The following is a 12,306-nucleotide window of genomic DNA, read 5'->3' as shown; positions in this document are numbered from 1 at the left end:
GGGACACGCGCACGTGGAAGGATAGGTACAATAATCGTAACACTCACGCACTCTGTTGTAAACTTGCTAGACACCGAAACTTGTGGCGTTGTCAAGGGCACTGAGGGCAGCTGGGTCAAGGTATCGGCGTTTCTCCACCAGAACTCCAACTAGCTTCCCGATCCACTCTTGGCAACGCTCAAAGTCTCTGTTTGGGAGGTTCCACACGGGATCATCATGAGGTGGTAAAGTAGCCTCGGGGTTTTGGACAGGGAGTCCGAGGTCGAACGCAACCTGCTCGATCGCGTCAATGGGGTGCGATCGAATGTCGGCTGCACGGTAAGCGTCCGGGGTGTAGTCGTCCACGATCAGGTCCGGCAGAACATATCCCAGGTGTATGTAATGGTCATATGTATCTCGAATATTGAAGTTGGTCTTGATTTGGAAACCAAACCCATCCCATACGTTTCCGGTGACCTGAATGACCTTGCCAATGTTCGAATCCGTCGTGGATGGAATATATAAGTACCAATGAGCTCGTTTACTATTTTCGTAGCAATTGTACCCGAGACAGATTTGGCGCTGCGCGACGGGTTGGGAAATTGTGGAAGGGATAGTACTGGGATTCGCGGCAGTAGCGGTACTGGAATTAGCGGCGGCGGCAACCTCTTTTACAATCCGAATATGTAAATTGCCATGACGCAAGTCAACAATAATACTAGTTACTTACCTCGGGCTTCACGCGCCCTCCTAGACCATGGTGGTGCTGGTGAAGATGCCTGGGGCAGCGACATGGAATCGATAGCTGGATGCTTTGAGCTTGCAAAGCCTAAGTCAGATGAGTCGGTGAAAGGTTTATGATTGTAATCGAAGACCATCACACATACTTACATACATCTCTTGTTTCATACTAGGCCTCTCGGGCTCGTCAAAACGATTCGGAATATATTAAAATTTATACAAAAAAAGTTGTGTATCGAGGGAGAAACAAAAGGAAAGCTTTTGGCGGAACAACCGCCTCAAAATTTGCGTTTCCCAAAAAGGCAGCTTGGCCAACTATTTTGCAAACAGACAGCCGAGAATATGATATGGGCCCGCCGCCACAGCGGGAAGAGACAGTATACGTAGGTTTCCCGTGCTCGAGTGAATTGAATGACCTCCTAAGTAAGCTGCACTGCGAATGGACTGAGATGATCATCCTCGCTTGTACAATATGTACCTACACTGACAATGATGTATGCATGGCAGCGACTATAGAACGTGGATAATCAGAACGTCGTCGGAAGCAACCTATCGACGGATAGTGCATTACCGTTACTGCGTCTAATTCGAACCATAAGGCAGCAGAAGTTTCTTCAGCTTGTGTGATTGTGCACTGGTTGAGTAGGCTGTGGTGCTTAGTCTATTTTTTCTTGCAGCATTTTTGGACGCATTCAAATGTGAATGACATGCTTTCCCCTAATAGACATTATAGAACTGAAAGTTCGGAGAGTCTGTGCAACAACGTACACGTTTAAAATCGCTACCTGAAGCGAGCGACCGCCAGCGTTTTTTCGCGCCGGAATGCGATTTCATTTTGTAACCAGCTTCAGCAACGGATGAGACCGAGAAGAACCGCGGCAGGAAAGCTGTTGCAGAGGGTTGTGACCTTGAACATGATTGGACTGTCCGTGCCAGTTGAATGAAGAACATGTCGTGCAAGGAGGTTGCAAGGAGGTTATGGCCAAAAGTGGTCGAACCAGAGTGATCAAGCCAAGATCAAGTATAAGTACATAGTCACAACTCGGATACACCCACTATACGATACACCCACTATACACAAGGCTATCATACATTTCTTCTGCCTTCACGAACCCCCACATTTCTGATCCCTCAGTCGCAGGACGTGTTCAAATGGCTGACAATACACCGACACCGCAGGAAGATGCTGAACGGGTGCGTTTTCTTCAACCTCGCGTCTATTTCTTCATTTAAATAATCATCGTACTCGTCTTTGTAGATCCGATTGAAGAGACTCGCGAGATTGCAAGCCGCTACGAACGGCGCTTCCACATCTTCAGGTCCATCGCCTGCGCCATCTCCGTCTCCTTCTACTCCATCGGTGGCCACTCCACCTCCACCCTCTCCAGCTCCGAGACCGCTCAAGCCTTCGCCCCGTCCTCCAGCCGTGTCACACCTCTTTCAAGAACCAGTTTCTGCTCCAATTTCAATAAGAAAGAAGGCGCCTACGGTCGCCAAATTGGACCTTGAAACTTGGGAGCATGATGTTATTACTAGTGTCCTGAAGGTGACACTCAGGGTGCGTGGTATTCTTTTATTCTAATCAATGGGCCTGACATATTCTTCTTTAGAAAGAAGTTGCTGAGAAGAGTGGCTTTGAAACTGTCTGGTTGAAGCAACTCGCGGATGACATGGCTTCAGAGGGAACTGGTACGTATATGTTTGCTTGTCCTTGTCCCTGTCCTCTTGCTGACACAATTCGAACGCGATTTAGCGCCTTCGCGGCTTTCCGTAGATATCTTGGACCAGCTTTTGATTTCTCGATTAGAGATTGATCCCCAAACTATGACGTGAATACGCCTTTGACCATCTGCATAAAGAGCGCGATACTCATCCATACAACAGAGACGATTTGGACTTTCTTCCCGTACTGGCCTCCCTCCCCGCTCAGCAAACTATCTTCGAATTTCTTGTCGGGTGTTGGAAGCGTTTGAACGCGACGAGGTCCGCGTTCCTGAAGAAGGTGTGCACAAGCAGCTTATAAAAGTGACCGTTGGAGTATAACAGCCATTGCGCTAGAATTACCCCCCAGTGGACACGCAGAAGGGACTTGATCGCCTGGAGAAAATCCGTGAACTTCTTATCAGCTACGCGGGGTTCTCCCTGCAGGAGCCAGATATGTTTCCCCAACCATCAGGGTGAGTAAAAAAAACTTCCCAGAATTTGGATCAATTTTGACAATCACAGACGACCCCTCGGTCCACCGGAGCTTGTTCAACCACTTCTTTCCCTCTCAGCTCTCTCAGCCCCCCTCCTTTCCAGCCCTACGTCTAATCCGAATTCTCTATCCCCTTCCGATGTTGAGCAATTCCTGCAGGACGTCGCGCGCCGTTTCGAACCCGATAATGAGATCGACGGTATTCTCGGTCCTGTCGTTCGCGAGTTGCTTTTCCACGAATCACTCTTCAGGCCGGAAGGTCTCGGTGGAGGCGACGCGATCTGGCGAGGAGTTGTAAGCGGATTAGAGGTCTTAGTGTCAATCAAAACCATTGCTGTTATGGTCACAAGAATGCCTGAGTGGAATCCCATTGCAACGGCTCCTGTTTTTGAACGTGTCTCGTTGCTCGGGCCATTGTGCAGGCTGGGCGTCTTTTCTGCTGAATGGGTGGGTTTTCCGTTAGATTGCTTAGCCACTGAGATGACTAAAACTTTTTTAGCCAGGAATTGGACAGGCATACTTTTCTGATCCCGAGAAACGAACCAGAGACGATATCGAATCATCCTTTGCAAGTTTGAGGGGAACACTCAAAAGCTTGCAGGTTTGTTTGTTATCGAATGACCGAGTACACATCTTGACTTTTTTTTTTGATAGTCTTCCTTATTCCAAGTCTTTAACACGTTGGTGAGAGCGTCGGCAGAGTCACGGGAAGCCGTTCTCCAGTACTTTGCACGCGTGATTGCACTGAATGTGAAGCGTGCAGGAATGCAGGTGGGATTCTTTGCTCAACGTTATAATCGCCCAGCTCATTTCTTACCTTCAAGGTCGATCCAAATACCGTCTCGTCTGATAGCTTCATGGTGAATATACAAAGCATCCTGTATCGTTTTGCAGAGCCATTCATGGATGCAAACTATACCAAAGTTGGTTCTCTCTTTCAAAAAATCTCAACTTCTTCTGACCGTAGTCGTAGATGGACCGCATCGACCCCCTGTTCTATGCACAGTCATCGCGTATTGATTTGAAGGAAGAGACAAGAATTAAAGCGACAAGCGAAGAAGCAAACCAATGGTCTGAAGAGAACAGAAAACCCGATGGTCTGTGAACACGTCCAGCGTCTCTTTAACAAATGTCTAACCAGTTCATTGGACTACAGCCCCACCTCCGAACTTCATCTCCAACATCTTCTTTATTTCAATCGCCATGAGTCACTATGGCTATCTAAAAACCATTCAAACATACAATGGGCTGGCAAAGCACGTTGAGGACATTCAAAGGCATCTCGAGATGTTGAACAGCGATGGATCGTGGATGGGTGTGCGCATTCGTCTACTTTGACTTTTCGGGTTCTGCTTCTGACTTTGCTCAGACTCCCATGCAAGCTCGCACGGAGGCAGCGATCAAACACGTAAAGAACGAGCAGGCGAAAATTAAGATGCAGCAACTCTCATTTGAGGCCGGCTTGCTTGATCCTGAACTCGTTTTTCGATCGATCGGATTCACGAATTTCTTGTCAACTTGGTTAATAAGGCAAGCAGATCCGAAGAAGGCACATCCTAATCCAACTGTCGAGTACATGTTTAACTCTCACCCCTCAAAGTATCTTTGGCTGACATTTGATTCGCAGGCTACCTCTTCCCAAGGAAGTACCTATGTCTTTCAGAGTGCTCCCAGAATACATCGTGGAGGACATCGTCGATTATCTTTACTTCGCTGTGCAGTGAGTGATCAATGGTCCTTTCATGTTCAGCGCCTGAACCCACTGTCAAGGTCATCCCCAGACAAATTTGAACTGTCAGGGAAGATTGAGCTATTGACCTTTGTCCTGACATTCCTCACTTCGACTTGGTACATCAAGAATCCGTTCCTCAAATCCAAAATCAACGATGTAAGATCACATTCACTTCGTGTATACTCATTCTCATATCATTGAAAGGTTCTTTTCATGAGCATCTGGGGTTATGGACGCGAAAGGAACGGCATCCTTGGAAATCTCCTGAACACTCATCCGATGGCACTCAAGTATCTCATGCCCGCGCTGATGCATTTCTACATTGGTAAGTTGCAGTGTTGTTTGACGTGGTGGGAGGCCTTACCTGAACAGAGGTGGAACAAACTGGCGCAAGCTCTCAGTTTTATGACAAATTCAGTGCGTGATCCTGGCATTTTGCGCGGTATACAGCTCACAGGAAGGATTACGTTAACTAGATGCGAGGTATCTACTGATGTTGCAGCATCATATTTCCTTACTAATTGTGACGTAGACGGAACATCTCTTACATCCTGAAAGTGGTATGGAACAACCCTACCCACAGACAGGCACTAAACCTCGAGGCTTTGTGCGTTATATTGATTATGTGTTGTGAAGTCATTCATCTGATCGTACGGTTAGAAATGTCGACAAGTTCGTTCGCTTTGTGAATCTTATGATCAACGACGTGACGTACCTCATGGACGAATCTTTGAGCGAGCTTACCCAAATCCACAACATTCAAGTTGAAATGGATGACAAGGAAACTTGGGATGCCAAGCCCGTTGAGTACAGGCGGGAACGTGAAAGCACTTTGCGGTCACTGGAACGCCATGCTTCAGGATATACAACACTTGGAAGATCTACCGTCGAGCTGCTCAAAGTGTTTACGGCGGAAACTAAGGGACCGTTTATGATGCCGGAAATCGTCGATCGTCTTGCAGCGATGTTGGACTACAACCTACAAGCCCTCGCTGGACCTCGGTGTCAAGAACTGAAAGTCCGTGAACCGGAAAAGCTTAAATTCGACCCTAAAGCCTTGTTGACGGATATCATACAAGTATTCTTGAACTTGAGTGACCAGAAAGAATTCATCCAGGCTGTAGCTGGTGATGGTCGAAGTTACACCAAGGAGTTGTTTGATCGAGCTGAGGGTATCGCTATCAGAAAGGGGCTGAAAACGGAGACTGAACTTGAAAGCTTGCGAATCTTTGTTGCCAAGGTCGAGGAGGCGAAGGCAACAATAGAGGCAGAGGAAGACCTAGGGGATGTCCCAGATGAGTTCCTAGGTGCGTCTCCCAACAAATCCGCACTCAAGTTGCTAAAACATCTGCCAGACCCACTTATGTTCACTGTCATGAGGGATCCTGTACTGCTACCCTCGTCCAAGACCATCCTTGACCGTGCTACGATCAAGTCACATTTATTATCAGATTCCAAAGATCCTTTCAACAGAGCACCACTGTCAATCGAGGATGTTGTTTCAGGTCGGTTATTTCAGACCCGGTCAAAGAATTTATACTGATCCTTGAACAGTGCCGGAACTCAAACAACGCATCGACACGTTCTTGTTGGAAAGGCAATTAAAGGGTAAGATTCCTCCCGAGACGACGGTGCACATGGACACGACTACGTAGAACTTGGGGACTAATTTGGTGGCAAACTTATGCCAGGTCGACACGATTGTTTTTGTATCATAGTCGCTAGTCAAATTTGTTGTATCTAGACCTTGCTTCACTCCTTGTTCACGACACCAGTCACAAATATGACGAGCTCCTTCTCCACAACGGTCGAAGTCATTTACAACGAAGCAAGGGCAACCAACCAGCTGCGCAAACTCTCAGCTGCCAAACTTAGGACATTTGCAATTGACCTTGTCATTATCGGTCTTGGTCTACGGTGAGCCCCCAGGGCCCCATGTGTTAGTACGGTATACTTGAGCTCATCGCTCTCCAAAGAACTGGATTACTAGTCGACACTTTTGCGCCCAAGGATCCTATTGATGCCTTTTCTTGGCTAATACGTAGTCTCCGTCAGGCTCGTCTAATTCTTGCATCCCAACCTGAGGTTGGAACGCTCAACTAAATCCTTGTCGCAGAACCCCGAAGTTGGCCATCTTTTTAGGCATGTTTTCCATCTGTACGAAAGTACAGGGCAATCTTTCTTGGTAAATGCTTCTGTCTTTCGCCATCGCATGGTGGATATCACCAAAGGGCGCGACGCCCAGCAAGAGAAGACAGAAATAACAAACGCCTTCCCATTTTTTGTGCTCCTTCTTCCTGGTGCTGCAGATCCAGAGGATTCGTTTGACCTTGTTCGTGTTTTTTGCAGCACAACCTGACTTGCTCGACCGACAAATCTCATGACTTAGATGACAACAATTCCAGAGCCTCTGCTTGACGTCCTTCACTTTTTATCCGACCGTGTTTCTGTAGTGGATTCTATCCCATCCTCGATCTCACTTCCAGAAGGAATGCCACTTAGCAATGCAGTCCCTCTCGCAGCTGTCCTTCTAGACTATGAGGTCGCCTATGTTCCTCCTGGTACCCCGACACCTGCGGTTTTTCTCAGTGGAGTCACTGTGAACACATATGAATGTCTCCTGGATCTACTCCTTCCTGGTAGCGTTCATCATACAATTTTGAAGTTCTCATGTCCGCGTGCTCTTGCAATTTCATACCCCACTCAGTTGGGGCCTGATGAAATCGTCAAGCGGCTTGAAGCAAAGTTTGCAGAGCGGCTTGCCCAGATCGGAGACTTCGCAGTCTCGCTTAGGGTAGTGTGTGGCTCGATAACGCTTGACAGGTTAGCACTGTAAACTGTGCTCTGGATCCATAAAATCTCAGTAACGTACATACATTGCACTACTCTACATCTACGTTAACGATCTTGATATCTTCATATGGCTTGTCAACCTTGTTCGCCTTGACATTCTCTATGGAATGCACAACTTCAAGGCCAGACAACACCCGACCAAAGATGGTATGCTTCTTGTCCAGCCACGGGGTTGTTGTTGTCGTAATGAAGAACTGAGAGCCATTAGTCCCAGGTCCTGCATTTGCCATGCTCACTGTATACGGCCTAGCAAAAATATCAACTACCAGAAGGGAGAAATGGACATTGAAGCCTACCGGTCATGCTTCAAATCATCGGAAAACTCATCCTCAAATTCCCTGCCCCAAATAGATGTTCCACCTGTACCATCGCCCAGTGGGTCGCCCGTCTGGATCATAAACTTTGGAATGACGCGATGAAAGAGAATTCCTTCAAAGTATCCGCTTCTAGCATGTCCCACAAAATTCTCCACAGCTTTTGGAGCTTGTTGTGGAAAGAGGCGCATGTGAATATCTCCGACTGTGGTGTGGATTGTCGCCGAGTTAGCCACGGGGGATGGGCCTGCGTTAGTAGCCGTGGTTGCTGCGGCAACGCTCTGTTCTTCTCGGGTAGGGCGTTCGTTGAAGACATCTCGCTCGCCAGATTTATTGTCTCTGTAAAAGAGGTTATGGCTTGGCGAGACACTTAAACTGCTGAGCACGTACTCGGGCTCTGAACGCGTAAAGAGATAGAATCGAGGCCGCTTAAAACCCGTGCAGAAGAGCGTAGGATCCCTTTGACCCTTCCCAGCCAAGATGGGGTTTGCAGACGCTGCCATGGCCTGTAATGGTAGCATTCACCCCGTCATCTATTCAAATGGATTTAAAGACTCACCATGGTAGTAATACTCTTCTTCGCAGGGGCACCCTGATAAACGCTGAGATTCATGAATCTCACCACCTCATCTTTCCCTAACAGTCGGACGACGCGATTCGTTACGGTGTTCACAACTAAAACACAGATTTAGCACTAGAAAAATAATTCCTGCCCAAAACGCACCTTTTATTCCCAACAACGTAGGATAGATGATGAATGCGCCGCTTTCATCCCAAATCGCATTGCTCCAGCTTCCCGGTATTCTCCCATCGGGCCCAGGTAACTCCAGCTCTCTCTCTGCCGCCAGCCGCCGCCCGAACTCCATATCCTCAACCCGGTAAACGGCTGTACCCGCCTGCTGCATCTCTTGTATAGCCGCCAAAGATTCATCGTACTTCCTCGTCAACTTTCCAGTGAGGAAAGAAAAAACGCGGATTTGCCGGTCCGGTAAGGAGAACGTCACAAATGAGGAGAAATCGGGAGACAATGTAATGCACGTTGGCGTGGACTTTGACTGTACAGATGAGTCAGATAGATAGTTCCAATTGTGAAGGTGGAAATTTTTAACTTTTTTGAACTCGTACAGATCTGTTTCACTCTTGTACGACCAGAGTTTGGGAATGTTTTTGGGTAGCACAAAGGGCTCAATGGGTTGCCAGTACTCTATGAACCCGCCTTCATCAGCGGATATGACGGTGTCATAACGGTCGCTGTACTATGACAAGATGGTCATTAGCCTATAATGTCAAGTGTTTGACAATACGCACAGTCATTAGATGAACGGGGAAGCGATGCAAAGTTTCGATAGTTTCCAACGGCTTGTCACCTCCACGACCATCATACAGTCGTACCGTACCCGAAGACGCGTCAGAACTATGATGAAAGATGAGACTTTTGGTCGTCAAGTAGAAGCAAAGCATCTCACATTGCAAGCAATCCTTGTGCTTGCCCTTTCCGATGAACCCAACAGCCCGCATGAGGCTTGAACCCAAGCTTTATAATATTGATCATATCTAAATAATGGTAAGGAACTTTCGCACACAGATGATGATGAAAAGTACACACCGAAATTGACAACGTCGAACACTTTCGCAGTCTGATCCTCCGAAATCGTCCCAAACAGCTGTCCATCGGCGCTCGCGGATACACCAACCACTGGGCTGAGATGTGCGCGGTAATGTTTGACGAATTCTATACCGGCTTCTTGTTTCTTCCAGAGTTTCAAGTGGCCGTCCACCGACGTGGTAATCAGGAAATCAGTCCTGGGAATGGGAAGATAAATTCGAAGAGACTAAAGAGATAGAGAAGAACGCGCACTTGGTCATAACGCAAAAATTGACGACGTCACGGTGCATGAAGCTCTTGTAGTATTGATCTTTGTCTGGAAGATGCTCGAGATACAAACGCTCATGCGGGAGGACTAAATTTGAAGTCGAATGAACATCATATGAGGATTATTAGGTTCAGGCTGTATACCTTTTCGTTTCTTCTTTACGCCTCCTCCAGCAGCGTCGGCGGGCAAAGGCATGGGTCCGACATCGTCATCGTCGTCATCCTCTAATGGGTCTGTTGGTTCGCCATTGTTCGTGCCGTCCTCCTTTCGTAGCCGTTTACCAAGTACAGACGCGTCTGTAGGTTCTGCAGCTGGTTCAGACATGAAGGAAAGTTGGAGGATCGAAGCACGTGACGATATGCTTCACTCCTACATCTTATCATGACAACCCCCCTCAAGTTGAGCGAATTGCTGAAGGCGCCGTTTGGTCCATATCCGGTGGAAGAGATTCTGGAGAAGAATGCGCCAGATTCCCTGTTCCGCCTGGAATCGACCAGGCTTTATTTCAAAGACGAGCCAATTGGGTTCGTTACCCCCATCTCGCCCATTTGTGTCGGCTTATGTTTTCTTAGATTTGACGAAACAGAGTTTATTACCACCCCTCCTCGAGGCAGCCGTCTCCTCGATCCACGAACTAACAAGGCCGAAACCCCAGTGGATGTATACGGCATCTTGCGTCTAAACAAAACGGCATACTTGACTGAAACTGGTCGCATACGACTTCGAGCGGAACTCAGGCAGAGAGATGGTCCTGGAAGCGGCCTCACGCTAGAGCGTCTTTTCGGGGATGGCAAGAACTCTGGTTCAACCATCCGTGTCTATCTACGGTTTCGCAAAACTCATCCAGCGGCATTTTTGACAAGTAAATGACATTTCTGTTTGTGTGGTCTACTGAAGCCGATGGAACCGTCACCCAGTGGTTTCACGCCCTACATCATTGGTTGTAACGACAATAGATCCGTGCGTATCATCTTTTCCAGAAGCGAAGCGACTAATGATTACTTACGATCGGTGGATTCAGAATACGAACTATTGAAATCACAAGTCTCGATGTTCGCACATATGAACATAGTCGCAACTTCCTGGATCGCTACTTTCTGTGGGCTATAATCTGCCAGATAGATGCGCTCGACAAAGGGAGAACACCTCTAGATCAACGCACCATCGACTGGTTGGTTGAAAAATACACCACCGAAATTCGGAAGCACGATCTCTTCCGGCGTCTTATACATAACGGCCCCGACGAACAGACTTCAGTGAAACGCCACCTAAGGCATGTTTCTCAGGCTGATATCAGGTGTTATTTTGCGGCGCAGGCTGAGTGGCTCCTCGCACATCAATTGGCATCATCTCACAGCCAGGAAGTGCGGGGTCGGCTGAGCTTACGGCATTGGGTTGCGTTCTGTCGAGAGGTGAAAATTGATCGACAGAAGGCAAGATCGCAAGGAGTGAGGTGGGGAATGCCACATGGTGCCAAAAAGGAATATATTGGCAAAGCCGGCGATGAATTTGGTTTGGCAAGATTTGGTATGGGCGAGAAGCCTGCTACGTTTTGGGAGACACAGCTCCACAATGGGTTGAAAGAGAAAAAGAAGCAGGTATGATCTGGAAATAACTGTGGGTTAGCATAACGAGCATTGAGAAAACACTGGTAGATGGATTTCGAATTCGAGGCCCAGCTACCACGCAAAGAAGCCTCACACAAAGAAGAGTTACGCAAGGGAGAGTTCTCATATGATGGGGACTTTTCGGAACCCTCTACACCAGGGATGTCGGACACAGACTCTGATATTGAATCTGACATTTTTGCGCAACCAATCCCCCAATGCGTGTTTGATCCTCCAGAGATTCCTCCAGGTCGATTCACCTGGTTTTGTTGTATTCCCGGTTGTTCCTATACAATCGACCTCCTCAACCTGACAGAAGAGAATCTCAATGGGCTTCCGGAACATACGGCTTACATCTTGAAAAGCAAATCATGGTCATCTGTCAGGGATTCCCCAGTACAACAATCGCTACAGCATCTGGTCAACATTCACTACAACTCGCATCTTGAAGAACATGGAATTTATGTCGATCTCAAAGGCAAGAGAAGGTACGTGGATGTGTGGCCACCAGGGAGCTCCAAAAAACGTCAAGTGAAGGAAACGGTGGTTAAGTTGGAAGAGGACGACACTGGGCCGGAACTGAGACGCAGCCGCAGACCAAAGAGTGGACCAGTAGTTTATACCAGGTAAGATATATATGAGAGATATTAGCATTTATATGAGTCTATACATACAACTATTGTACGAAAGCAATAGACAGTGCGAAGTCCAATAATTACATTACATAGTTCAAGAAGAGTTCCTCGTAGCTTGTCACCTACGAGCTATTGGCATTATGCACCTGGAGCAACATATTTTAAGGACTCGAGCTCCGCAACACCCTGATTCCCTGTCTCGATGGCTTCCATGACGGATTGGACGATGAAAATGATCAAGGCTGGTGAGCACCACCAAACAGTTGTTTGCCATGTTTTTTGGAGAAATAAAGAGAGGGTAGGGGGGACTGCGGACATGGAGTAGAGCAGCTCGTAGGACAGTGACCGGGGATTGTTGTTGAGTTGAAGATGTA

General features: G+C 47.6%; 5 protein-coding genes across 5 annotated transcripts; 2 read left to right on the top strand and 3 right to left on the bottom strand.

Moving 5' to 3' along the window:
* Nucleotides 1–66: 66 nt before the first annotated feature.
* LACBIDRAFT_309175 (uncharacterized protein) lies at nucleotides 67–888 on the bottom strand (the record flags this gene model as incomplete). The annotated part of the gene is made up of 3 exons (XM_001875835.1): nucleotides 67–647; nucleotides 710–808; nucleotides 867–888. 3 exons carry the CDS (start codon nucleotides 886–888, stop codon nucleotides 67–69), a joined length of 702 nt encoding a protein of 233 aa, XP_001875870.1.
* Nucleotides 889–1,160: 272 nt separating this feature from the next.
* On the bottom strand, nucleotides 1,161–1,718 carry LACBIDRAFT_309174 (uncharacterized protein). Its single transcript, XM_001875834.1, has 3 exons — nucleotides 1,489–1,718; nucleotides 1,292–1,437; nucleotides 1,161–1,230 (listed from the first exon to the last, which is right to left on the bottom strand). Exons 1-2 carry the CDS (start codon nucleotides 1,669–1,671, stop codon nucleotides 1,303–1,305), a joined length of 318 nt encoding a protein of 105 aa, XP_001875869.1. The 5' UTR covers nucleotides 1,672–1,718; the 3' UTR covers nucleotides 1,161–1,230; nucleotides 1,292–1,302.
* A 506-nt stretch (nucleotides 1,719–2,224) lies between these two features.
* LACBIDRAFT_245367 (uncharacterized protein) lies at nucleotides 2,225–6,304 on the top strand (the record flags this gene model as incomplete). Its single annotated transcript, XM_001876254.1, has 20 exons — nucleotides 2,225–2,285; nucleotides 2,338–2,409; nucleotides 2,474–2,549; nucleotides 2,605–2,722; nucleotides 2,779–2,897; nucleotides 2,947–3,364; nucleotides 3,417–3,518; nucleotides 3,572–3,688; nucleotides 3,742–3,840; nucleotides 3,891–4,014; nucleotides 4,074–4,234; nucleotides 4,287–4,489; nucleotides 4,545–4,637; nucleotides 4,688–4,805; nucleotides 4,854–4,974; nucleotides 5,022–5,070; nucleotides 5,182–5,256; nucleotides 5,310–5,956; nucleotides 6,005–6,154; nucleotides 6,204–6,304. Coding segments are annotated over 20 exons (3,024 nt in total), but the record flags the coding sequence as incomplete, so codon positions are not given.
* A 1,227-nt stretch (nucleotides 6,305–7,531) lies between these two features.
* LACBIDRAFT_322968 (uncharacterized protein) lies at nucleotides 7,532–10,014 on the bottom strand (the record flags this gene model as incomplete). The annotated part of the gene is made up of 10 exons (XM_001875833.1): nucleotides 7,532–7,748; nucleotides 7,799–8,322; nucleotides 8,376–8,491; nucleotides 8,541–8,871; nucleotides 8,926–9,072; nucleotides 9,125–9,230; nucleotides 9,283–9,370; nucleotides 9,423–9,619; nucleotides 9,675–9,777; nucleotides 9,834–10,014. 10 exons carry the CDS (start codon nucleotides 10,012–10,014, stop codon nucleotides 7,532–7,534), a joined length of 2,010 nt encoding a protein of 669 aa, XP_001875868.1.
* Nucleotides 10,015–10,262: 248 nt separating this feature from the next.
* On the top strand, nucleotides 10,263–12,122 carry LACBIDRAFT_322967 (uncharacterized protein; the record flags this gene model as incomplete). Its single annotated transcript, XM_001876253.1, has 5 exons — nucleotides 10,263–10,517; nucleotides 10,608–10,650; nucleotides 10,809–11,288; nucleotides 11,346–11,923; nucleotides 12,047–12,122. Coding segments are annotated over 5 exons (1,431 nt in total), but the record flags the coding sequence as incomplete, so codon positions are not given.
* Between the last annotated feature and the right edge of the window lie 184 nt (nucleotides 12,123–12,306).

Source organism: Laccaria bicolor, genomic scaffold (assembly GCF_000143565.1).
Source record: "Laccaria bicolor S238N-H82 LACBIscaffold_3 genomic scaffold, whole genome shotgun sequence".
NCBI classification, from domain to species: domain Eukaryota; kingdom Fungi; phylum Basidiomycota; class Agaricomycetes; order Agaricales; family Hydnangiaceae; genus Laccaria; species Laccaria bicolor.
The sequence above is the reverse complement of the archived record's forward strand: the minus strand, read 5'-3'. Positions and strand labels throughout refer to the sequence as shown.